Here is a 27,960-nt window from a genome sequence, read left to right as displayed (position 1 = left end):
GCCTAAATTGAAATGTACTGCTGTGTTACCAGGTCTCCCCTTTTACATTCCATCCTCTTGGAATGTAAAAAACAACTTTAATGACTCTATTACCTGATGTAAAACCTGACTACATAGAGTTTTTCTTAGGAATCCTGAAGTCTATGTCTTAGCCCAGGCTGAGCTCCCTTCTGCTACTGACTGTTTCCATTACCTGGCTTGGCTTCTTTGCACATCTGGGCGTATCTTCTCTCAGTATCTGGGCACTACAATGAGATATGCTGTAAAAGCATGCCCAGTTTGAAAAGTTTGTTTCCTGAATGTATGGAGGAATAGTTTGTCATCAACTTCTTAATAAGTTTTTTCATGTGTACTTCTCTGGCTTTTGGTGATATCTTTGCTTGAGAGAACTAATCCAGTTCTTCAATATTTCCCTTCAGTTGGTGTTTCCTAAATTTCTGGGGTTTATTATTGTTTTCCTTTCAGTCTGTGGTGTGTCTACAGCTTTGTTCAAACTGCAGTTCCTCCAAAATAGACAGATTATTCTGGCAACAAGTTATTTAGGGTTTAGTTGATGGAAAAATGGTATGTCTTTATACACAAGTTTCTCTTATATCACCTCACCAAGACTTGCTTTTTTTATGTTATCATCCATTCTTAGTCATTATAATTTTCAATATAGTTCCCAGATTGTTTTCTGAATTGCAGTTGCCTCATAATTTGTCTCCATCTCCTTTCCATAACATTTTTCAATTGTCTATATTAAATTTTATTTTGTGTAACGAGGAGCATTTCTTCAAATGAAATATTTACCTAACCTCCTACGTGCATGTAACTTTACCCATTCTGTTGACTTTCACAAGCTCTGAGCACTGAGCATTATTTCTTCATCCAAGAGAATAAGCAATATTTATGATACCCAGCTTGCAATGTGCTTCTTCTTTGGCAGTGAACCATTGTTAATTATTTATTCAACCAAACATATCTTCATCTTAGGTAATTTCATCAAAGTTATATTTCCTTACTTTCTTGATGAGAATTTCCTGCTGTCCTAATGGGACAGACTTTAATAAAGTCAATATATTACATAAGCACTTCCTCCTTACACACTAGGCTGGTTAATCCAGCAGAGAAGAATATTAAAGAGGTTTGACATGATTTGCTTTGGGAAAATTAATTTTTTAACGTGTATGCTCTTATAAATGGATTTATTAACTAACTATTAACTACAAGATTTGATTCTTTTTGTGAATCTCAGTTAAATGGATGGATATATTTCCCAGAGTCTTCTTTACCTCCCCAAAGATAAGTACTTTGTGCCTTTCCTTAGATCTTTGATATCCTCTGTTATACCGTGCCTATTAGTTTATGTCACTATAACTAATGACTGAGAGAAAGTTTCAGGTAGTTCCTTTAAGTATGGAATGAAGTCCAGTGAATTTCATCAGGCTTTGGCTATGTGAATCTGTGTTAGTTTAATTTATTTTATGCCTCAGCCTTTCTGATTTCGATCCTTTTCCCTTCCTTTTCCTATAACTGACATACAAAGATTTCATCATTTTAAGAGAAATCTGTTTGCACTTTCCTGTCATAGCATATTTCTATTACTGTGCATAAAACTGAAATAATAGCCCATCATCTCTCTCCTTCTGTAAATATCTCTGATTCTTGAAACAATTAGGTGCCCACAACTCGTTCCTATCTACTTTGTACTCTCTGACATACTTTTTTATGAAAAAAACTTCAGAGCTCTTGCCTCATTATCTTTATGTACTTTTGGCAGTTTCTGTTCTTCCTTATCTTGGTAATTTTCTGTAAGTTTGCTTCATTAGTTGACCCCTGAAGTAGTCATTTAATAAAGCTACTTCTTCCCAAAGGCCCTATATCTTTCCAGTCTTTTTACTTGACACCATTTGTCTACATATTTATTCCTGATATTTGTCTCTTTTGTGCCTTTGGTTTCAGCTAGAAGTAAGAGTTAGGACACTTGCTGTGCTGCTGGTTGCTGTACTGCTTTGAGGATTGTATCTGGCAGTGCCATCAGTGACCATGGAAGAGCAGCAGCGAGCAGAGAACTGAATACTTGCCTCAAGCAGAAGAAAGTTTTTTGACCAGTGTCTTGCACTGACTCCTTCTAGCAGAACTGGGGTGTGGATTTTCTCACCAGCAGGAATCACCTCTCTTAATAGGAGATTTGGTATCTTGGTGGACAGAGAATGTGCACTGAAGGTAGAACACTGTCTGGCACGTGAGTAGGCAGTGACTAGTCTTATGCAGCTGCTGATGTAACTGCAGCCTCCACTAATTAGCTAATTCCCTCAATCCTGCACGCCTGGGTTCATCTTGTTGATTAAGTCCTTTGTTCCAGGAAGTTTCACACTCAAACCGTGCCCTCCTGCCGCTCTCCTGAACTATAGAGGGATGGAGTGATAGGACAAGGGCTAATGCCTTTAAACTGAAAGAGAGTAAATTTAGATTAGATATTAGGAAGAAATTCTTTACTCTGAGGGTGGTGAAACACTGGAACAGGTTGCCCAGAGAAGCTGTGGCTGCCCCATCCCTGGAGGGGTTCAAGGCCAGGTTGGATGGGGTTTTGAGTAACCTGGTCTAGTGGGAGGTGTCCCTGCCCGTGGCAGAGGGGGTTGGAACTAGGTGATCTTTAAGGTCCCTTCCAACCCAAACCATCCTATGATTCTATTCCTTCCTTGGCAGACATGTCCCAGACTGCGTGGTGATTCTGCCCAGCTTTCTTTGGCAGGAATACAGAGTCTGGTTATTAGGACCAGGGTGGATGTTTCCAGTGTCAAAGATCATTTTGTGGGCCGAGGCTTAGAGATGGAGACTGAAGAGGAGACATTGGTGTTGACATCATTTTGCAAAATGAATTAACCATGCTCTCTCTAGAGAAGTGTCCAGTTTAATTTCTCTTATGGAATTAAGTGAAATCCAAAACAGTAAACAAGCAGCATGGATTACATACATTACAAATTATTCATGATTAAAAGCACATCTGTTGCTCTACAAGTGTTCATTTAAAATAAGAGGTGGGTTGTTGCTTTGTTGTGGTTTTTTTCATACAATAAACTCTCATTTTGTATAGTGAGTATTCAGGGAATAAAGAGTGACTGGATGAATTGGATTGCTATCATCACTGTCCCGAGATCTTGTATAGATCCTGAATAGATCCATTAATGGGGTATTTTTTAGGCTGCAGCACAGATGTTTGAAATTTCCATGTAAAGCATTTTTCTGAGATTGCCAAGTATGCATTTATAGAAACTTGCAAACTGGTTTGGTAAAAGGCATTGATTTCATTATATCCATATTTTTTCCTGATTATGCTTTGTTGGTGTTTCTTTACTAAATAACGGTGTGATCCTGCAAATAATTGTGCCCATGGGTAGTCATTATAATGAGATCAGGGAAACTACACATAAGAAAACACTGTTCTTGACAGCGTTTCACAGTATCAGTCCGTAGAAGGTAAATGATCTATCCAACACTGACTTGGATTGAACACAGAGTTATGTTTAATTCAATTCTTCTACTAATTAAAAGTAAAGCATTAAGACTCCCACAGTATGTGGAGTGATGATCAAATTACATTTACATAAAAAGGATCATATTTATAAGAATATAGAATTTAAAGCGAACTGGACATAACTGTGTATTTTTCTCTTTATGGGAATGTAGTCAAAAGTTTGAGTAAGTGTGGTATAAAAAACTGTTATTGATTCAATTCTCAAGATAATATTTCTTTAATGCTAATATTATAATTTTAAAGCTCTATCATGTAACTTTACAGAAGCTTTAGTCCAGCTGCTGAGACAGATGCTACAAATCTCTCAAGATTGATGCTGTTCAGTGTGAAGATGAATTGAGAAATAGTCTTTACATTGTTAAAGTTATCTTTATCATTTATGTGGTGCAGATATGCAATATCTGATGATATATTGCAGAATGAAACTGAATATTGCAATTTCAAAGTATGCAGGAAATTTTAAAACTGGAAAATGGCTTTAGAGTTTGTTCACTGCTGCATGAACAAGAATCAGTTATTTCAGATCCTCTTTTATATAAAAATCTGCAACTGAACAAAGCAGGAAAATGACATTTAGGAATGGTTTAATGATAATGTATTATTTTTTTTTATTATTCTAAATCAATACTCGTTTGAATTTATTCATTTATGGCTTTACAAACAAGAGGGATTACTGTATTTACCTGTGTTGACTTCATGCTTAATAGAGTACATACGGTTGCTTAGAGTAAATCTCTGCTTCAAATCCAGTAACATTTGTTAGATAAATCATATCTTTTAGGAAAAAAAATGGTTAAATGATCAGTGGTAGAGATTCTAATATACTTTTTGTAAATTATTTTAATGCTTAATTACTTTCGTTGTTAAGACAACTCTAGTGTTATTTTCTCTAATTTAAACTTAATTTAATCCACTTTTATAACCTTGCTAGATTGAAATACTTCTCCTTTTAAGTTTTTGGCCCTACTTAGACATTGTAGACTGTGTAATAGGAACTTTTAAAACTGGCTCTATTTCCATATAGATTGAACTGCAGAAGTTTTACTGTAAGGCATTAATTCCCGTATATTCATGGGTTTTCTCTCCAGTTTTATAGCCAATTTTCAAAATCTTCCTTGAATTATGAACATCTTATTGAACTGCAGTGTTCCAATGCTGATCTCGCCAGTGCCAAATACAGAGCTATATGAGTTCTACAACTACTTAAGATTCCTTTGTTATATGTCCAAAGCTATAATTTACTCCTTTTAGGTAGAATATTCAGATAACTTATGTTTGGCCAATTATCCTTCATGATACCTGTGCAAGGCTACATGTGTATATGTACCTTTATGTATTTAAGAATTCAACAAAAAAAGTTCGATTTATGACATTTATTCACTCAGACAAAACGAAACAAATTTATCTGACCTGATATAAAAATACCTAATCACTGGATGAGGAGGTATTGAAGCTTGGCCCCGTTTGTCTTCTTTTTATATTTTACCACTTAAATTAAGTATCTGCTAGGATACAAACCAATTTCAGTTTATGCCTCCCATGCTGATGTCTCAATCACTCAGTTAAATAACTATTTTCATACTTAGGTCAGTGATTATTTCAGTACTCAGCAAAGGAGTGACTAAAGATCAACTTTGTGATTGTCATATGGCATGACAATTAGGACGCTTCCATAAGGTATCAGAGACCCCTTCCATAAATCAGACAGAGGGCAGATTTGAACAACCGCAAACAGTAATGATCAGGTGTGGATTAAGCTGCATTGATTGTTCTTAGTACTTTATGAAATCTTCTGTCATGTCAATTATGTGAATCTTTTAATCAGATTTTAGTAATTAAAATCACAATTAATTTATTAATTAAAAGAAAATACATGCTTATCAATGAAATATTCCAATTCAACTTATTATCCAGCCTTTTAACACTAGATAACAGTTAGTAGAGAATGGTTACACACAGTGTTATTGGACTCCCTTATGTATTTTCTTGGTGTCCACCTTGGTACCCTCCAAAGGATCTAGGTTTTGTTGCAATAGTAACATGCTTAAAAGAAGTATTCATCTCCAGATCCTCATCAGATTTGCAAGGCGAAGGAGAGACTTTCCACTCCAAACCACATAGATCCTGTCTCTCTGTAGTTCCCTGCACCAGACATTCTTAATTTCCTGCTTACAGGGATCCTTCTGTCTGGGTCTCAGCTCTTCAAATGTTACCTCTTTTTGGTCACCACGGGGTATCTCAAGACTCCATAAAGTTTCACCACAAAGACCATGAAAGATATATTTATTCCTCCCATTGCTCAGTCTGTTACTGATCTGGTTCCCTTGGAAAAGAATTTTCAGGAGGAGGAATAGCAGATGCCAGTATATTTGTCAGCACCAGCTGAGCCAGCCATCCTTTAATCATACTCTTTTATCCCAGATGATTACAAATCCTTCCAAAATCTTATGAGAAAAGTTGCTTGACATCTATGTGGAAGCAGTCCAGGAAAATCCTTACAGTGTTGGATGTATTGCACACAGCTGTGCCTAGATGGATAGCTTTACTCATGAGTGAAAAACTGTTGGACATGGCAAAATTCCTTTGGCAAGCAGCAGATTCTTTACCATCAATCTCCAAGAGAGCAGATTGTCATTAGTGTGGGCCTTCATGTGAGCAGTTCTTTACTTGTCCTATGCTGGACTTTCTGGTGGTAGAAGCAGTGAGCAAAAAGTCTGAACAGCAGTAGTTTTAATCTTTTCCATATGTAAAAATCCAACTGTAATTGTTCTATAAACTTCAACACAAGATTCCCAGACCCCCTTTACAGACTAATTTAATTAGGGCCTGAGGGAGTTTTAAGTCCTTTATTAATGACACTCAGCTTGTAAACAGAACATCACTGAAGGCCCTTTGTACTGATCCTCACATCCATTGCAACAAGTGTCAGGCTTTCTTCAGCATTTGAGACAGTTCTTCAGGGATTGCGTTTTTTACTGAAAAAAATTGTGAAGCTTTACAATCTACCTTAAAAATAAATATATATTATATGGATACAGTAGTGAGACCTCCATCATCAAAAGGCCATTAGGAACACGATGTCAGAAATATCTTAGGTAGGCTCTGCATCTGTCCTTGTGTGAGAGATGCTTCGGTCCTTTAATCATCTTTGTGGCACTTTGCTGGACTCATGGACTCATTCCATTGCTGTGAAAATATCAAGCACTTACTCAGCTTAGTAACATAACTACAGTTCCTGTGGACTATATTCTGTTATGTCAGTTACCAGATATTAACTATATGATTGATACAGTTCCATATTAAATGCTTCTGGCAAAGTGTTTATCACAGCTCTTACAAGGACTATTAATTAATCATTTTATGAAAATGCAGAATGTTATGGTGTTACCAAACCCGGACTTTGACCAGACAGATCCAAATTGCATCAAGAAGTACCATTTGTGCAGCATTAGATCTGAACATATTTTGGATCTAACATTAGATCCAAACATACTTTGACATACTTTCTTGCAAATATGCAAGCAATGTTTTGTGGTAAGCAAATTCTCCTTGGTCCCAAACCTTTGTCTCACAGCATGAAACAGATTGTTACAGCTTCACAAATGTAGATTTAATTTTTTGTAGCTCTTGCTAGGTGAAGGAGTCCTTCCACATGCTGTCAAATGTAGAAAGAGTGATTTGTGGGTTTTTTTGTTAGTTTGTTTTTGATTTGTTCAATGTTCAGGATGCAAATTAAAGCTAGGCAAAATTGTGATTGTCTCTCTTTAATCTGAAATGATCATTAAACATGGCTACTGGCTAGCAGTTTCAGCAACAAGAATTTTGCCTCCTTAAAGTCTTATAACAGAGAGGTCCATTTTATGCAACTTAAAATTTGTCAATGAAGTTTTCATATTTAAGGCTTCCAGTTGAAAGGGTTCCTAATTTGAGCAGAAACCAAGAAAATTATAGATGTAAAAATATAAAGTTGCCTTTTAGGTTAAAAAAGGTATAAATCTGCAAGGCTTAAAGTTAATAGCTATTGTTAGAAATCAATAAATCAGGATTAGAAATGTGTACTTCCTTTTGAGTAAAATGCACTTACTAACTTTTAGCAGTTCTTTCCATTTTCTGCTTTAAGAGTGTTTGGCTTATTTTAGACATTTGGTCCCGGTGTTTCTACTGAGCTTTGAGGAGGATTAGTATAGGATTTTCAAAGGTACAAAGGAAAAATGTTCCTTGTGAATCTTTGAAAATGTTTCCTTAAAGTTGTTTGTAGAACAATGCAAGATGCTGAAAAATGGTTCAGGATCTAATGCTGGCATCGGATACAAGGTACAAGATGTGAGGAATCAGACACAAGACAGCGAACAGGCTTTTGGAATGAAAACCTGGGAGGCATAGAACTTGAAGGTTTTAAAATTTCGAATAAACTTGACAGATCTCCTGGAGGCAATTGAAGAAATGTTCAAAGTCATAACATTATTTGTGGATATTTGATTATAAACATGTGGATAGCCATATGGTAGAACGTGAACAAGGTATGGGAGTGATGCCCTGCTGACCATGAGTGAAGAGAATGAATCTACAGAAAATTAAACACGAAACAGTAAATATGCTCATATAAATTATTTACTTGCTCAGCTCTCATTTAATCTCTGAGACCTCTAGGATTACCTCAGTTAGAGTCATAGTCTTAGAATTGGAAAGGAAGCTGACAGGAGGTTTCTTTGATAACCTTCTGACTATAGTTTATTTCATATTTTCTTCCAAAATAAGCCTCTACTGACTACCTCTTAACAACTCCTACAAAACTTTGTGTTCCTGGCAGTAAGTAAAGGTGATAAAGCAGCTTTACTAAGAAACTGCAGAGACCTTTAAAACATCTTCGAAAGTTGAACTTTATGTACATATATGTATTACTGAGAATAATAGATTATTTTTATTACTTTATTTTAATTTAAAACCTGTCAGGTCATACGAAAAATAAGTAATCTCACTGTGGAGTTACATATAGAGTTGGTGAGGAACATAGGTAGCTTTTGTTTTTGGAGATGTTTTTTCTTTTTAATACCTCTAAACACAAGGAAGTACCCTCTCTTTTTATTGCCCTTCTTGGGAAGGGCATCTCAAAACATTTTTTTTATTTGAGCTGGAGTCACAATATGGAAATCTTTGACAACATCTGACCTCGGGCAAAGTGTTTCTTGATGGGGTAAGAAAATAAGTAAAGAAATGTATAAAAAATAGTTTTTTATATTTAAAGTAATATCTGTTTATCTTTTCCTTGATGGTTTCTTATCCATGAGTTTGAAGTACTCCGTAGATATTGCTAAGTTCCTTTACTTTTCACTACTTGTGGAACATTATGCAAAATACAGTGACTTCTGGCTGTAATAAACTGTGATTGAAGTGGACAGGAAAACCTTGTCTCATTTAAGGAGTATACAGGCTGCTGTCTCTATTCTGTCTCCTAGTCAAAATATTTCACAATAAAAATTTACAGGCTGAAGAGCATTTCAAAATATTTCACAATAAAAATTTACAGGCTGAAGAGCATTCTGTTCTGAAGAACAGAAAGAAACTGTTAATGTGAATATGAGCTGGAATAGCACAGGAAAACAAGGTGTAAGGAAATTATGTTTAAAGGAAAATGAAAATTATCTTAACTGTAAACAAATTTATATCCTCTGAATGCCGTTTCTTGAATGGGAAGTCGTAGTCCACTAAGACAATGAACGATGCCCCATCTGCAGCCCTAATAGGATCCAAATACTATGGCTGTGCTCTGTTTGGTGTTAATGCGGTGCTTTTAGCATGTTCTGTAGCAGGCAGCTGCAGGAGGAGATAGGGGGAGAGTAAGCATTTCAGAGGAGAATAAACTTTTACATGAGGAGAGGCCTCCAGACAGTAATACAACTTGTGTGGGAAATAAAGACAAAAAAGATACAAATGTAGCAGGAGTAATGGAAATTGAAAAATGCAGTTGGGGTAAGGTTGCCCAACACTTTGATTATAAAGACCTGTTTCCTTCATTTATAACCTTGTCAAACCTATACGGAAATTTTCCATGCTAGGTGTCTTTCCTAGGATGGGGTTTTTTTATTGTTGTTATTGATGGTTGTTTTTTTACTCATTTGAAGGTTTTAGCCAAAACAGTACAGCCATTTCTGAAGCTAGACAAAAAATGTTGTTTTCCACTTGCACAAACTCCTACTTCAGAGTGATTCTTGTGTTCCCTGGCACTTGAAATGTGGCAGAGAGGTCATTTTGTCATCTACATTGTACCTTTTACTGACTTAATGAAGTCTTATCTCAAACTGGGAGTTATAACCTTATACTAAACTTGAGTTTTAATATACTGGGTTTTAGCTTGCTAGGCTTGTTAAGCACAGTCCCCAGGGGATTCTGTCCAGCTCAGAGAGAGACTGTCTTCACAACTCCTCTGTGCGAGTGAATTGGGTTTGAATTTACAAAGCAGTTATGCTAGGGGACTTTCCAAGACAGTCACATTGTTCTCCAGAGTGCTTTTGTTAGCAATTTTGCGATGAGGTTTCTGGTTCCTGCAAGCCTGAAGCTCAGGGAAAAAATTCAAGGTTGTCAAAAAGATTAAAGCTACAACTGCTATATAGAGTTGAGTAAGAATCTGCTCATTAAAGCAAATCAAAAGCCTGCACACATCATGGGTTTAATTTACATTCATGTGAAAAAAATAAAGAGACAATCATCTTTGTTTTGATGGCAGTACAATTTCAGCATGTATTCAGGTTGTTTTCTTCCTGATCGCTCCATGTACAATATAGTGGAGTTAGTCCAGAAAGCAAAAAGCTGAAATGTGGGCACATTTTTGGGGCCAGATTTTTCTTTTTTGATACCCTACAACTGAAGTCCTGCCATGCATGGCTTTCACAAAACAGTAGTTACCTAGTTACTTTTGCTGCAGAAGAAACTTCTCTGTTTTTTTTTTTTTTAAATCTTCTTTTTAAAAACTTTTATAGAAATAGAACAAAGTGAAACCTAAACCAGTTTTATTAAATATTTCCACAATCTGTTCTGGTTATGCCAAAAAGGCTATTACAAAAATTTTTCTTAAAGAGAAGCAAAATAAGAACATAAAATTTATCTAGGCCTTCTACTAAACAATGAAAATATGCATTCTCGGGGAGTATATGAATCAGAAAAATACAGGAAATACTTGATTCTGCTTTTAATATTTGCTTTAGTTATGTGTCTCTTTATACTAGTTCATAAAGCTCTTTCTTTTTTCTTTCGGTAGTTACTGCAAACAAAACTTCTAAAATCTGTTTTACTGTGAGAACGCAGTACCATCATCAAGGGAACGAGAGTGCATAAACAGTGTCATTGCTTGGCAAAGTTGCTTACTATCCTACCCCCACTTCACTTGGTAATTTTTGGTATGATGTGACCATCTGAGTTTTCTCAGATGAGAAGGTTTATAGCATGTAGGGAGCAAAAAGCTCATGGGAAAATTCCTTTTGTAACCTTTTCTCTGTTATTTTTCTTGACTGTTAGTTCTCTATTCTCATCTGTGTAAAATATGTCTGCCATAGTACAACTGTTAATTACTTACTTGCTGTCTTGATGTGAAAGTAGAGTAGAATTGTTAATAAAATTACTTGAGTAGAGTTTCTAACTGATGAAAAAAGGGAACTTGGATTTCTTTTAAAAAAATCTAATAACAGAGAAGACATTTTAACTTAAGACATTTTAGCCCTGGAATCTGGGAATTTATTTCTGTCTGACATGGAACTAGTGATCAGTCTATAGTTTGTTTAGATCGTGTTACTTTTTTAAAAATTATTTTTAAAAGAATGATTTAATTTTCCTTCCTCCCAATAAAGTAATCTCAAGCCACATTCCATAAAAAGATTTGATAGGCTGTTGTATATCATTCTGTGAAACTGGGCATTTTAAAGAGAAATCACGAAGCTTTTGAAGCCTGGGCTGTTCCTCACCATCTTTGTATTATGTTTGTTATTCAGATGTGAGTGTGCCCAGGGTATTTTAGGATTCTGATATATTCTAAGAAAGCAGGGCAAAACATTCACTTTGTGGATTCAAAATAGCACTTTGGTAGAATAACAATTTCATTTAAAGCTGATTGCTCAGGAACCCTTCAAGGAATACTGGAAAAATAGTGAATGAACACTGTGGGGTGTGAGCTGTCCACTATCTCTAAGTCATGTCTGTCTGGGTTAAGGCTGTGAGCTGAAAACTGAATATGCTGAAAAAGTGCTTGAAAATCTGTTTTGTGCTTCTTAATCTTTGTTAAACGTGGATGTTTGTGTTCAGTGTTCAGTTTGTTATTACATTTTTCCCTGCAAGCATTGGTCATGTCCCCAGATATGCTTTTAGAAATAATATAAGGGCTATCATTCAATACTTTATGAGCAAAATGATAATAAACGATGTAAAAAATAGATCTTTTCTGACCAATTTTTTTCTGAAGAGTGGCATTCTTCTACCTTTGTTATTTTTCAAACTAGTATTTGCTCATGGAAGTGTGAAAGATTGCGAATAGTTATATAAGATTACCAAGTTGCTTGTAGTGCTATGCAGCCCTCTTCAAAGAAGTGTGGGCAAGAACTCTGTTTGATCATTAGTGCATGCACAGGTAAGAAAACAGTTGCATGGGAAACTGTAATAAGTAACGATTTTCCATGCTGGGCCTGTCAGCAGTTTTGAAATTTTCCCAGGATAGACGAGAAGGGTACAAAATGGATTAAAAAGCAGATTTACTTGTAGATTTACTATCATTTGAAAACAACTCGATTAGGATACTGCATATACTAAAATAGACTTATGGGAAAATCAGCACTACAAGCTGCTTCTGCTCTTTCTTCTGTAATTCATATTAAGTGCTTTGCTGGAAGTGTCCCTTTGATCTCATTGATTGTAATCAGCTTTCTGTTTGTCTTTTAATTCCTTGTTGCTCTGCTTAATTGAAACTTTGTACACTCTGTTAATATTGAGTTTCTTCCTTATAGTTTAGGTATTTACCAGTTTCTCTTTTGCTACAACTTTGTCTACTATATTTCTCTATGTTTTTTTTTTTTTTTTTTCCAGACAGAAGTGGCTTAGTGGTTTAATAGCTAATCTAAGCTACAGCATACACAGAGACCGTCTTGCATGTGAGCACATCTCAAGGCTCTAATGTTTAGTTAAACAATCTTTCTACAAATATAGGTGTGGAAAAGAAATATGTCAAGACTGGCATTGAAAACATTCACTGGCAGGGTTTTCCTCTCTGAGATCACAAGGATTACTCAGCTAATGCAGTTGTTTTCTCATTCTGTTGTTGGGTATGACCTTGTGCAATAGGCCTTTTCAAAGAGTGTATTTCCTTTCAAAATACGGTTTCTGATGGCATCTAAACTTGCTGGCATCTGCACTCTGAGTCTGTGTGTAAGGAGGAACTGAACAAAAAAACACAGTAGTTTGAACCTGTTGCTGGAAGTAAACAGACTTATGAGGGTATATACAAGGCTTCTGTGATGGACAAAGGTGAAGATAATTAGGTATCAAACTGGGTGGCCCATAAGTCAGAAACACCCACCAGCCTCTCAGTGTGTCAGTTTGTACTGTGATATGAATTTAAAAGGAACATAATTCCCCAAAAGAAAACAACTATTCATTGCACACATGTGCAATAACTCCTAGGATGCCAAGTGAGCACCTTAACTGCCATGTGACTGGAGGTCACGCTGTTCTCAGAAAAACGTAGCCTATCTGTATGCTGTTATAGGGATAGCTTTGGTAAGAGTCTATTTTATGTCCCACTGAGGTTGGAATAACTCCCTGCAGTGTTATTAAGAGTTTCACAATACACCTGAACTACACTGACATCTTCTTGGCTGCGTGATTCCCTCCCCTCCCTGTCACAGCAGGATGCAGCTGTAGCCAAGAGGTGAGTCAGTTTAGGCAGGTGAGCTGGGGGAAGCCCCATGCCCTTTATTGTTTACCTATGTTGCAGAAAGTGCTTTCATTTTCCTCAGCTCAGATTGCTGAGCTGACTCACCTTGTGACCACCCTACCAGGACCCGTCTGGAGAAACTGGAAGGGGCATGTGAATGACAGGGGAGAATAGAGTATGATCACACCACCGGGTATTGATCACTGATACCCCCATTTGGTGCCATATGAAGTTAGGTCTGGCAGAATGGATAGAGAGCTGTTCTATGTAAAATACTGGTGCAAAGTAGACCTTGATTTACCACATTCACCATTATAGTCAATAATTCACATAGATACACAGTATTTATAATAGTAAAAGCTATGAAGAAATTTGAAGATTTTTTTTTGCAATGAGGGTGGTGAAACACTGGAACAGGTTGCCCAGAGAGGTGATAGATACTCCACCTCTGGAAATATTCAAGGTCAGGTTGGATGGAGCTCTGACCAGACTGGTGTAGTTAAAGATGCCCCTGCTCATTGCATGGGGGATGGCATAGATGACATTTGACGGTCCCTTCAAACCCAATCTATTCTATGATTCTATAAAATATTGATCTCGAGGATGGTTCCCTGTAGATATGCTTTATCACTTTTGCATCAGTAATTTAATTTCCCTTGTGTATTTAATTATGCTGACATCCCTGAATATAATGCTAGTTTGTAGTGAAATTAGGGCCAATAATAGACCTATTACTATTTAAATTCTGCTTTCAACCCTAAAGGACAGTCTAAGTTTGTGTTGCCTTCTGCAGGGATGTGCAAGTCCCTTGTACACCAAAAGAAATCCAGAAGATGGACTATACATTTCTTAGCCATTCAGGGCACATGACCCTGTAATGGCAGTATCACAGAATAGTTGTTCACAGTATAGCCTATTCCCCCCTGGTTCCATTACTGCATGTTTTTTTAGCTGAAGAAAGTTTGCATAGTGTATTGGAAATATAAACAGAGCTCTAAAAGCCACAAGGCGTCCTTAACTACAGTGCCATCAAACCTTCTGTTTCACAAATAAGTATCATGTTTTCCTTGGATTTATTAGCACTTTCTCACTGTTACTTTTTCCATCAGTAATACTATCTTAGTATGTAAGAACTCATTGCAACAGGTTTAAAAGGTACAAAATTACTGTGTTGCAACAACGCTCTGCCTTCTAATTTTCATCAGAATGAAAAGCTCTTTCTTATTAAGTGTCTTTTTTTTCTTCATTTAAGGAGTTAAGTATTCCTGTTACGTGATTTGTTTTCTCTGTAATCCCGTTTCACGATAGTTACTGAACAGTGCTTTGAATATTTTGCTAGTTCAGTTTTGTTTGTCGAACAAACAGGAGGTTTTTATAACTAACCCTAATTTTGGAAAGAAAATGTTTCCATGTTACAAAGATTAGCCAGTAAGTGAATATTAACTTTCGTTTCTTTGTGACATAAATAACAGGCGGAACAACTTTGCTCTGGGCAATTTTATTAATATTTTTTCCTTCATTTAGGACACACAAGGTAACTTTGTTTCCTAGCAGTTAACTCAAGACTTAAATCATGTATATGTAAAGGTACATCGATAGACTGTGTAACTTGTTAAAACATTCTGAATCGGGGTAATCATGATGTTTAATGGCATATTAGTACATTGCGTACTGCATAATTCAGTAAAGCTAACTTCAAGTTGCTGCTCTGTTGACAGTTACACCTGTGCATTCTTGCTGACGTCATTTGGGTTTATATGGAAATTAAGCAAGAGCAGTAATTGGCACTAAACATAAAATGTTCTGTTTGTAAAGAAAACAATGTGTGCAGAAAGGAATGAGTATCACGAGGGTTTAGAAAGTTTTGGCGTATTATTAAGAGGAAATATTTAACAGGATGATTAAACTTTAAACTAAAAATATTTTCCCATTGACTTTATTAAGAATATCTCTTTAGATTTTAAATGAGAAAAAGACACCTATAGACCAACTGTAGTCACCATGACAACAATGCACAAAAACCATAACAATTTTACTTGGCAGCATAGTTAACTTTCAAGCTAGTAGATCAAATCAGCAGATCATAGGCTAACCTTCACCTGAAGTCATTTATTTTTATTCTATCTTAATACATGAGCAAACCATAGTACAAAACAAATGCAAACTCATGGTTTGGCTATGAATTTAATAACTTTTTGTGAATTTCATTTGAATAACTAAAACCTTTTCTTATAAAGACAGGTCTTTTGGGGGGGACTGTGACTGTAATTTTTGCTAATATTAGTGAAAATAGAGACAGATAACTTGACTGTGCAGCTGGCAGGGGGTGGTGGTGGTATGTATTTGTTCAAAGAATTATGGAAAGCAGAGATGGCAATGACCTACCAGTATAAAGTCATGCAGCTATATCTTTTGCCAATGCAAAAATATTCCCCAAACTACACTGAGTGTTATTGTCTAGTCTAGTTTTCAAAGTTTAAAGCTATGTAGATTCCATTGGTTCCCTTGGGAGCCCGGGTTGTTTCACTGCCAGGAAGCCTTCCTGATATTCAGTCTCAATTTTTCCATGTTTAATTTCAGGCTAGTAATGTGAAAGTCTCATACTGAATAACTATTCTACTTTTTTGTTTATGATCTCAAAATATTTGTAGATGCTGTCAGTCTAGTCAAATGTGAACCAATCTATACTTAATTATTTTTAACTTTCCTCTTTCATTGAGCCTTTTAAAAGCTTCCAGTTAATGTCCTCTTCGAGCAATTTTTACTTTCCATGGATATGATTGCTTACAGAAAAACTTAATTCCATTTTTCCTCATACCAAAGTCATATGAGAAGTAATGCTCTCTTTCTTTTCCAAGATGTAGTTAAACATCTCCAAATTACAGGTATCTTTTTAGTGATATGCTGGCATGAATATTTGTTCCCCTGAAGTCTACCTCAGTAGTGCTCATTTTCAGCTCTCTCTCCCCTTGAAATGCATATTGAAAAATGTTCTCACATTTTTCTTAGCCTCCAAGCATGTGAGATTATTTTCATAATGTTGTTTTATGTGCATTTGCAATAACTTTTAAATCCTCTTTGTTGTCACCTGGCTTGAAATCTGAATATTTCATTAATCTTTTTCCATTATTAAATAATAAGTAAAAAAAAAGTTTTTGTCCTGGATATTAGCAATCTCATTGCTAATGAGATATATCATCTCATCCTGATGCTGCTCTGTTTATGATTTTCATGTCAATTTTCAGTTCTCAAAACTACCTTCCTTTGTGAGCCAATTTGAATTATATTTCCAGGTATTCCAGTGTCCAAATCTTTCTGGAAGTCTGGTGATGTAATTTCTACTCCACCTGATTCATCTACTTGTTTTACTGCTCCGTCAAAAAGGCACTTGAGATTACTTGGTTCAATCCTTACAAAACCCAAAAAGCTAAATTGCTTGTGATTCCATAGATCCCCAGCTAATCAGTGTGCTGTTCTCTTAGTATATGTTCTGAATTACTAGGAGCTACAAATTCAAATTACTTCTTGGTAGCTGCCAGCACCACAGTTTACTTCCTTCGGTTCTAACATTTACTTTTCATTGGTCTCCAGTTTTAGATATGTATATTGTCAGTATACTGGCAAGCTTTTTGGGGTTTTGAGTGTTTTTTGCTAATTCCTTCTAGATAGGCATTTTTGGAGCGCTTGTTGATTCATATGAAATTCTTTCCTGCATAAATCTTTTCATTATGATTATTGTGTTTAACAAGAAAGGAAATCTGAAGACCTTGCTTACAGGAAGAGCCACACAAACCGATTTGTTGATGCTAGATACTACGGTCAGAGCTAGAGGGGTCCTGCCTTCAGCCAGGTGGATGAAAGGGACAACTCTGGACTCTGGATTCGATGGCCTTGCACATCAGACCCACAGGAATAAAAGGCTCTGGTGGACAGAGGTCTTACCTACCTCCAACTCCAAAGCAGGGCCCACTTTGATTAGATTTTTGAAGGCTATTGTTCAGCTGAGTTTGAAAGAATAAGGAATAAAAGGCTCTGGTGGACAGAGGTCTTACCTACCTCCAACTCCAAAGCAGGGCCCACTTTGATTAGATTTTTGAAGGCTATTGTTCAGCTGAGTTTGAAAGAAGAGGGTATGTGCTTGTAGTCCAAGGGTGGAGATAATAAAGTAATTTAGTGTCCTTTTTAAAAAATCTATCATTAGCTATAGAACTCTGACTTTATCATCTGTGTCTTGATGAATAATAACACATTCTTTAGCTGATACGTTGCCATGAAACTTGCTTATCCAACAGAATACATCGTGTTTACTGAGTTTTGGGGCATGAACATCAGGGGAAGTACAGTAGTTCTCTTTCTGGAGAAATGTAACATGGTGTTGAGAAAGCTTGGCCATTTCTTTTGTAGTACTGAGAAAGCACAATTAGGCAAATGCCATTGCACCATAAAGAATAAATCAATGCAGTTTAAACTCCGCAGTATTTAAGTTTTTGAAATGAATCCTCCAGAATCTTAGGTTGTTTTTCTGTGAAGATCTCCTGACATGCCACCGGGTACGTCTGTGTGCCAGTACATGCTTTGCAGCCTGTGGTCCATAGCTGGTGAGGTTCTATGCTCTGCCTCCCAGGGGTCTGCAGAAAGTAACCAAGAAAATCCATGTGATATCTCTGCTTGAAAAATACTGTTGGAGGAGGAAGCAAACCAGAAAGAGTTGGTGATCATTATTCAGCTTCGCCAAGAGCAGCTTCAAAATTTTATGCAAGTCATCAGAATAGGTAAGGTCATCTATCTATTCTGACACTCAAATCTGTGAAGTTTAAACATAGAAGTAAGCTGTTGTCTGAAATGGGCTGGTCACGATTGTAGAGTTAAATACGTGCTTAAATAGCCTGCTGATAGAAGGACTAAGTCTGTCTTTTGTTTGCTGACTGATCCGATTTACACATCAGAAAAAACAGTTATGAATTTAAGTTATAGATTTGGTAATCAAACATTTGAACTCCTCTGTCAAACAATATGCACCTCTGACATAGTAGAAAAAATTGTGTTTAGCATCTGGGCAGACTGAATTAGAGAAAATAAGGGAAGAGACATCTGCTTGTAAGTACTTCATCTGTTCCTCCTTAGGCATGCGGGGGACTTCTGATAGTTTTGGGAAACTTCTTCCACTAGTGGCTTCATATGCCTTTACCGTTGCCTGTGGGTGGAGTTTCCCCCATCTGCATGGCAGATGAAGATTTTGGACAAGCAGTCATCACAGGAGTTGAAAAATTATCATATTTTAGGTACAAAAACTTTTCAAGTTCATAGTGAATTAAGATATATATTTCGTTTTGGTTCTGTGCAGTTTATAGGTGGGGACAAGATTTCAGAGCAATAAATTGTGGAGACTTTTCCGAAGAAAAATGTGGCTAAATAATCAGAGTTTCTTCATCAGTACCTTTCAGTGGGGTTCCTATCATTGGCATATAAATACTAAAACAAAAGTAAACGTTCTTAAAAGTGTGTCATTAGAATGCTCCTGAGGTCAGTAGTATATAGTTGTAAATTCTGGAAATGTTGCATGTGGGGAATGTCATGCATTTATTCTCAGCTGTTGAGCTGTTTGTCCTGTTTGACAGTAACAGGCTCGCTCTTTCTCAGAAGATTTGTAATATTGCATATGGCCTCTCTCCCAGTGGCCTTCGAAGCAATTTTACTGCTGCATAATAACATTTGTTTTTATGTTATGAAAGCAAATTTTGGCATCAATATATCTCTGAACATCTAACCTAAAATATGGTAACCTGTTTAAGCACTTAATAAATAAAAGACAGTCACTGTGGGCTAGTGTTGCTGTTTGCTAAGAAGCAGTAGAACTGGTGATGGAAATTCAATCGTTGTGTAACAGAGCCAAATTTAGAAAGAGAGATTTAACAAAATTAGGATATGTGTCATTTAATGATCCTGAAGTATTTATCTCATCCTGTGCAAGAACTTTGAATATATCAGACAATTATTCTCATGTGCTTTGAGAAAAAATGAAACATTAAGCATTATTGTGCTTTTGAGCATACGGAGTATAAAATGATTTGTAGATTAAAAAAAAATATCGTGTTATGCTTGCTTATTTTACTAGCAAAATAAGTCACTTTGCTAACAAATAGCAGCACTGAGCTGCTAATGTCATTTGGAAACAAGGATGCTCTCCAGTTACTAGCTCTGTATGTGCACATATATTCAAATGACCCCAGCTTTCAAGAATGTAGTTTGTATTTTACAATATTGGAGAGTTATCATTAGTTCCATGAATTTGTTGAAAACTGAAGTACCACATCATGATACTTTTGAATATGATGCAGCTGAAAACCAATACTTTTTTGTCAGACTGATTATGGTTCTGGCACTCTAGAATAATCTGTCTTCAATTTAAAAATTAGGAAAGATAATAAGGGTAATTTTCTTATAGTGAAAAGATTGACTTCACAGACTTATGACAGATCAATGGTTGTATGTGGCTTACCTATACTGTAGTTTCCAGTAGGGTTATTGCTATGTACCTTTGATATCCTTCAAATTTCTTTGCATTGAGTAACAAATTTGTCTTTCTCGGACTGGTTGAGCTTCTGAATTATAAACAAAAGGAATGAAGAAAGTATTATATTGCTGCCTTTGCTGCACAATGTTACAGTAAGTAAGGGGATTATCTGCTTGTCTCCCAATATATAGATGAGGAATAAAAAAAAAAAAAAAAAGAAAAAAAAAAAATTTTTTTTTTTTTTTTTTTTTTTGCAAGTTGATACACTTTCTGTGTTCATTGATCCTTGATTGAATTACAAGAAATCTGCAGTACATAACTCCCTTTAGAGTGAAATGATTATTATAATCAAGTACCTTACTCAAAATGTCAACCTTTTTTTTTTCTCAATTTTTCATAATTAATGTTAGTATTGTAGTTTCTTCAATGAGTATGTAAGTTACCTGCAAATATTATGGATCTACTGTATTGTAGGAGTTAAAATAGAATCTGTTTTTTGTCACTTGCCTCTGCTATTCATTAAGGAAAGAAAATATGTAAATTATGTAACTGTTTTTGTTTTTTTTTTAATTTTGCAATGAAATGTGGCATTTTGAGTTAGCTCTTCATTCATATTTAACCATCTTATAGGTTTGGCACAATAAACTCCTCTGAATTTTTTTTTTTTTTAAGCTAAAGAGTAGTATGACCATGTTAAGCAAAATAGAGATAACTTAGCGGAGAGTATGGCAGAAAGGTGATTTAAGGCGCGGACCTGAGCTTGTAGGAAACATTTTTAACTTCATTCAAAAGCTAGGTTTCACCAGGCAGGTAGTTTTCAGTAGTCAGTCACTTTGGTGTCATGAAACTGTAGTTCTGGGCAATGCAGCTGACTCCCTGTTGGTTTTTCAGCCTTTGGGAGAAACACAAGGCACAGAGTGGGAAGAATAAGCCTGTGAGCCAAGAGAGTTGTGTCCTATTTCCCATGACCCCTGGCACCTATCTTCTCATGTTCCTCAGTATCCCTATTTGTAGAACAAAGATAAAATTTGGTGTGTAAGTCTCAACTTGTTTATAAAATGTCACAATATCCTTGGATAGAAAGTGGTATGAAAATATAATCTAATCTACCAAAAACAACACCATACGACCAATCTCTTCTACTCTGTATCTTAGTATTTTAGCACAGTTAAATTCTATGAAAATAAACTGTCTTAACAAAAATGAAGAAGTTAACTCCCAAGAAATAAATTTAGTATATTGTCACAATGACAGAAATTCATGGAGCTCTTTGGCAAACAAGTTTATACATAATTTACTCCTAGGTTAGTTTTCAAACAAGATTCAAACACTTTTAATAATTTTTTATTTTATTTTAAATTTCTGACAATTAAAAGGAAAATAAATTGGGAAATTTAGATAACCTACAGCATAGAAACTCTTCATCATGTATTAATTTTAAAATGTGAAGAACCACTCATTACTACATTTATATGAATTGCTGCTTTTTGCTCAAGACTGAATGTAGAAGCCAAATAAATATGCAACATTTAAATTTTGAGAAGTTAACAAAGGCTCTGTCTTTAACTAGGAATAAGAAATTGTAGAATTTTTAGTAAACTTTTAACTGAGATGTTACTAACTTGAAACTGCTGTTTAGATTTTGTTGACAATAGAGCAACACTTTCCAAGGTGGCATAGTTAGGGTGATGGCAGAGCAGAATATGCAGGTTTTAAAAGGAGATCAAATGGTTCATTGTTGATTCTGTAGGGCCTTTTACTTGTAACTCTAAATGATTAAATGTGACAGATTGACTGCAGATTTCTTCTGAAAGTATTTCTTTCAAGCCATTTATGATTGCTAGATTTCTATTTTTATGAAAGATTTCCACAAAATGGTTAGTTTCACATAACATATGTTTTATGTGAGCATGTGCTTTTTTTTCTTTTTTTTTTTTGAAAACCATCTTTGAAGTCAGAACTTATTTTTTATTTTGGAAAATTCAAAAATCAGACTTGACATTCTGTATGAAATTCTAGACTATTTCTAAAAGCGCTAAGTAACCTAAAATCACCATATTTTTATTTAAAAAATGGTTTTGTTTATTATGTTTTTCATTCACATGAATACTTTCTAAATTTAGTACCAAGCACAAAACAGGTTTATATCCTTTTATTTGAAAATCACTGGGTCAGGTTCATGGTTTTAATGGCATGACCTGTCATTATTGAAAAGGATAAAAATTACAGGATGAGGTTTTATTTTATATTTTAAAGTTCAGAGTAAGACTTAATTTAAACTATTGGCATCTGGACATAGTGTATCTCCCAGCTTAAAAGAAGAGTAAGTAAGTTATGTAAATATTACATGATGTGAAGATGAGAAGGAAAAAAATTCCCCTTGCATTGAATGCCTTTGCTTAGTTACTACAAGATGTGAACAGTAATTTCTTTTTCTCTTGTTCCCAACATATTTTTTGCATTTTACCTTCCTGTGAAGAAATTCTTCTGGCTGGGGAATGTGTAGGGCATAAGTGTCCCTGACCTTGAAGGGAATTCCTCTGTCAGGACTCATGAGACTTCAGCACTTCCAAGCCTTTGCAGCTGCCCTGTCCCAGCATGCTCTGAATTCTAGGTACTTCTGAAATCTAGGTATGAATTCAGCATATTCTGTTTTCTCGGCAATCCAGCAGATTCAAACACAGTATATGAATAAGTGCATCTCTCAGCCGAAAGTATGTAAAAAGTGGCAGGGCAATTAACTGTTAGTTAAACAGTGGCAGTTACTCCTGTCTCAGGAAACAGCAGGATGAGACTGTGATGTTTTCAGGTTTTCCACTGAAAATAGTCAGGAAAGTTCAGGGAGTGGGGAACTTTCATACAGTTTTGCTGCTATTATACTCTTCTGCTGGTGTACCTGCTGATGCTGCTGATGATGTACTTTCCATTCTTTTTCTCTCTTTTGCTTCTGTTTTCTTTTGGCACCTGCTATTACAACAAAATTTCAGCAATGCCTGTAGCATCAAATGCATAAGCAAAACTTAAAATTAATATGCCAGACTGATGGATGGGCCCTGACATAAAGAGAGTGGAACCCTTTGGTCTTTTTGTGGGCTTTTTGACCAAAGAGAATGCTGAAGTATTTTGTACAACTGAAGGTATGGTCTTACAGCTCTCAAATTACTTTCTAACCTCTAGAAACATATTCAGAGACAAATTGCTATGGAGAATCTTCTTCAGACATCATGGAGTGGCTAAGAAGCCTTTGTATAATTATTGGGAGTTTGGGGCCAAGGCAGAATCCCAAATGAAGAAAAGAATATCTGCGTACACTCAGTGAGATACAGCTCATGTGGTGCGCGGGGAAAACATATTGTTCCATGTCATTTCTTATGTTTACTCCAAACACACTGTCTTTTTCAAAATCAGTTTGACTATAGGAATTAATAGCCAAATTTAGATAAAATGATTTGCTTGGAATAACTGTGGAACTTCTTAAAATTAGTATTATAGGGCACTTGGGTTTCTGGGAAGGTTTTATTTTAGTCTCCAGTGACGTGATATGGTAAGCTGTGCAATTCTGCAGCTAAATAGCTGGCACTATTTGAAAAGTACAGTTTAGTAGTATTTTCCATTGTTCACAAATGAGACTTTCTGATTTAACAAATAGTACTTCTTTCCTTTGGAAAACTGTAAATATTACAATTATAGATGTGCAGCAGAGCCAATTCAAGTATTCTCAGAAATACAGCCTAAACTTGATTTTGCCTCAGTGTTGGGACAACCGTGTTCAGGTCTCCACTATCCAGCTACCCCAGACTCCGTGCTGCGTGGGGCTGGTGAAATTTCTGACATCTTTAAGAGGGACAGAAGTATGGGAGGGTCAGTGGGATTTTAAAAGAGCTGAAACAGGTGTCTGAATTATTGCCAGGCCAATATTTTGCTGTCTTAGAGATGCTTTGTATGTTTTTAATGTTTCCTAAAACATAGAGCAAACAGTCTGATTTAAGTGGAAGAGATTGTGTGTAAAGCTAGGAGGACATGTTTATTTATATTACTTCTATAATGATTTTTTAGGAAAATTTTTAGCAATGGTAGTGCCATAGGCTGGAAGCAAAGTTAAATAGCTTCTAGTAGCTGGAAGCTCTCTACAGCAGCATAAGATGATTTCCTCCCACTTTTTAGTGTTGAGTGAATAGTGGTAAGAGAACAAAACTGCTGTCTTCTTCAATGAGAATCTCAAAACCGGAATAATATCTTAATTTGAACATATAAGACTGCTATATTAATTATTTGCATCCGTACCACAGATGTTTTCTACTGTCTGAACACATTAATTTTCTAGTTTGTCATAGATAAAATGGCATTGTATTAACAAATGTTGTTTTCTTAAAAAAAAAAACATACTAGAAGTTTATATAAAAGGATATTGTGTACAGTGACCATCAATCCACTCATACCTGCATGATTGTATCATGTTTTGAATTATTTTCAGAACCTCATGAAATGTGAATGTCATAGGTATTATTGATCATCCCTTTAAGGATATTTGTACCATAATCACTGCAAATATGTGATAAGCTGTTGAGATGTCTGTAAATTCTCCAGACAAAAACTGCCTGAAAAAGTTGCTTTGGTTGGTTTTATGAAGTCTTATAATTGGCCTGTGGTATAAAGTATTGTGCATAAATTATAGTCCATAATTTTGTACAAATGAAACTCTGCAGCAAAGGGGAGTTAAGGCATGTACCTCCTGTCAGGTAAACTTTTTGAACTCCCTCTAGTCCAGGTTAGAGTGGGGATGCATAAGATACAGATTCAATAAATCCAGCCAAGACATTCTGGTAATTATCCATTTAGATGATCATTCAGTTGCTTCTCAGCCACTGATTCCAGCTATATCCAGCTATAAGTCTTAGCTTAATATCCATCTTTCTCATATAATTTGAATTCTCTAAAAATATTCTTGTTTTGTACGAGTTTTGGACCTCACATACAATCATAGAGCCTGAAAATGTGATTGAACTTGATAAATAGAATTTTTAAATTATTATTTAAATTAATATAATTTAAATTAAATAGATTAAATAAATTTAAATTAATATAATTTAAATTAAATAGAATTATTTAAATTATTGTGTTTTTTCAAAAAAACAGGGTAAAGTGATAAGCTGTTTTTAAAGATACTATCATTTTATGTAGCCTTTTCTTATTAGCTAATTTCTGAAAATTGTCTTTAAGATAATAATAACTTTTAAACAAGTTTGTCCTTTAGTTCTTTTCCTGTCCTTACATAAAAATATCTGGATGTGATTTGGAGGGAATTTAAGGTCAAATAAGCAGGTGCCATGAGAAGGACAGGTGAGAGTCTAGATTCTGGCTTTGGTCATGATGGGTGGTGATGTCAGTCCGGTTCCTCAGGGACAGGTACCATCTCACACACATGACAGAAAAAAAAATTCTCAGCTGGTCTCTCCCCTGGCAACCACAGCCTGTGTCCTCAGTTCAGAGGGGCAAGGGGAATGACTGGGAGGATTTAGTTCTGGGAGACAGGAAAGGGGAGGAGGGAGATCCTTACACTGGACCACTCACATGTTCCCTAGGGTGGCTGGGTAGTCAGACCTGGTGACTAATAAATTGGATTAGGAGCACTGAGTCCAAGCAGGGACTGCAGAGTTGATCTGAAAAGAGAACAATAAAAAAAAAAAATCAGCATATGTTTTATCTGATGGGTTTGGTTCCCATTTACGTTACGGCCAGTGCATTATTTGCCCAGCAACGGAGGTGGATTTAATCTGTGCTCCTTCAATACCATGCCGGTGATGTAAAAAAGATTATGGTGCATGTTGCTTTCCTATGCATGTTAATCAGGCATCATGCTTGACTGAGAAGCAAGGTAAAACCTGGGCACAGTAGTAAATGACGAGGTCTCCTTTCTTAAACCAGGTTATAATCAATTGCAAAAGGTGAAAAATCATGCAGAACAAGGAATAATTGTGCTCCTGACACCTCAGAAGACTGCAGTATATATGTGCTTTCTCTGTCTCTGTCTCTCTGGCTTTCTCTCTCTTTTTTCTGTTCTCCTCACAACACATGTACGAGACCAGGCTTTTTATGTCATACTGCAGCAGTAGCACCATCCCACACACTCTCTGTCTCTGAAGAAATGTAACCCTTCTCCCGTTTATCTTCAAGTAGATTTCAGTGATTTCTGAACTGAGTATCTTCTGTCGGAAGGAGCGTATGTCTGCTTAACCTGTAAAGAAATGACAGCCTAGGCTTGAGTCAGTAGCTCAAATACAGGCTTCTAGTGACATTTGAGACACCTAAGGGTGCCCGAGACATCCACCCAGGGCTGGCAGATATGGCACAGGACCTGCAGGACACCTGCGCTCTTCTGGAGCAGCAGCTGGGGACCAGGTGAGATACTCCAGGGCATCTCCAATGGTGCAAGATGTCTCTATTAGATAACTGATTTGAGCCTCCTGTTTGTGGGCGTAATGTATATTTAATGTATAAGATGACTGATCAGAAATTGAATTCCTGGTTTTGCGTTTGTTTTGTTCTGAGGCCAAGATGTACAAATCTGTAATTACATCGTCTCCCTCTTGATGCTAATGGAACTGCTTATACACGTAATTGCTACTGTTGTGGGTAAAATGTACATGACTGAGCTCTCCCATCTCCAGTTCTGGCTATGCAGCAGCTGTTCTTGACGGGAACTTTGATAAATGACAGACCATTCAAAATTTGTCTTGTTCACAATATTAAAGGAGCAAAGCCACACAAATTTTAGAGCTAATAGCTAAAAGTGAATGTGTATATTTACACAGGAGGCTTTGCACTTTAGGGCTTGTAAAATCTTCTGTCAATTCTGGCAGTGTACAATTTGTGAAAGAAGCAAAAGACTTGATTATATAGCATCTCTCTCTGAGACCAGATTTATATTTTGTGTGCCAGAGCAACATTAAGCAAATCCTCTTCTTCCTGCTGAAGAAGCTAGCCAGTTTGTAGCTCTCAAGCATTTTCTTTTTTTAGTGATAAACATTACTTTGAAAACTTTTCCGTGCACCTGAGTACTGACCAAAGACAACAAGTTACGGAACAGGAAACCATAATTCAATTCTTTACTGTATAGAAAGCTTTCCAGATGACCTAAGCAGCTACGTTATTTGTATGCACTGGCTTTTTAAAGAGGTTGATATGTTTTTTTGGCTGATGGAAATGGAAAATCTGTCTCTTTTGGTGTATTCTGTGTGCATTTAATTGGCTTTTAATCTTCTCCATAGTTACATGCCTATACTGCTTTTCCTTCTATTTCAGAGAACAAGACAGAAAAACAGGCATAAAGCATTCCCAGCTACATGCCTTTCAAACATGCAAATGCTGCAGACTGAACTCGGTTGCACGGCTTTAAACACTGAGGGTTTAGAGCAAAATCAGTATAAAAGGGACCTTTCTGTTATTACTTAAACATTTCCTTGCTTGAGATGGGTATTCGTTATTCGTATCAGTTGTGGTATAGTATAGTTTTATTATGAATGCTGCTTGGTTTTTTTCCTTTTCTGTATCTAAGGTTGATTATCCATTCAGTTAATACTTTCTTCAAGTCTGATTTAAGGTTTTCCAAATAATTGAAATTTTAACATGATATCAGAATTGAAACTTATGCCAAACCTCACACCTGAAGACAGAGTGGATTGCTCTGTAGGTTGGCTCCTTTCCTTTGACCTGGCTTGAGAAAGCAAAGTGACTTCTGGCACTGTTTGTTGGGCTGTGGGAGGAAGCCAATTCCTCCAGTACCTCAGGTATATGCAATTCCTTGCAAATGCTTCCTTTACAGTGATAGGTAGAAAAACATCTCAAAGAAAAGAGATGGGAAAAAATTATTTATTTACTGTGGCAGTAGTTTTCCTTCTTTTTTTTTTTTTTACTTGGACAGATCCCAGACATTTTCAGCTCCATGAGCTCTCCAAGTGATACTGATGGCCAGCTCTCTGAATTGATAGGCAGGTTAAAGTTCAAGAGATCTTT

The 27,960-nt window shown here is 36.1% G+C and overlaps 1 protein-coding gene across 6 annotated transcripts in view; it reads left to right on the top strand.

Moving 5' to 3' along the window:
• Positions 1 to 27,960, top strand: part of PDE1A (phosphodiesterase 1A) — a 160,883-nt gene that overhangs the window by 50,681 nt on the left and 82,242 nt on the right. The window contains exon 1 of one of the 6 annotated variants that reach the window (XM_014954705.1): positions 26,109 to 26,346. The exons of the other annotated variants lie outside the window; for them this stretch is intronic. Within the exon in view, the coding sequence (XP_014810191.1) occupies positions 26,291 to 26,346 (56 nt within the window). The 5' untranslated portion in view covers positions 26,109 to 26,290. Of the gene's footprint in view, positions 1 to 26,108; positions 26,347 to 27,960 lie in introns of those variants that run through there. 6 annotated transcript variants of the gene reach the window in all.

Source organism: Calidris pugnax, unplaced genomic scaffold (genome assembly GCF_001431845.1).
Source record: "Calidris pugnax isolate Ruff unplaced genomic scaffold, ASM143184v1 scaffold103, whole genome shotgun sequence".
Classification (NCBI taxonomy): Eukaryota; Metazoa; Chordata; class Aves; order Charadriiformes; family Scolopacidae; genus Calidris; species Calidris pugnax.
The sequence above is the reverse complement of the archived record's forward strand: the minus strand, read 5'-3'. Positions and strand labels throughout refer to the sequence as shown.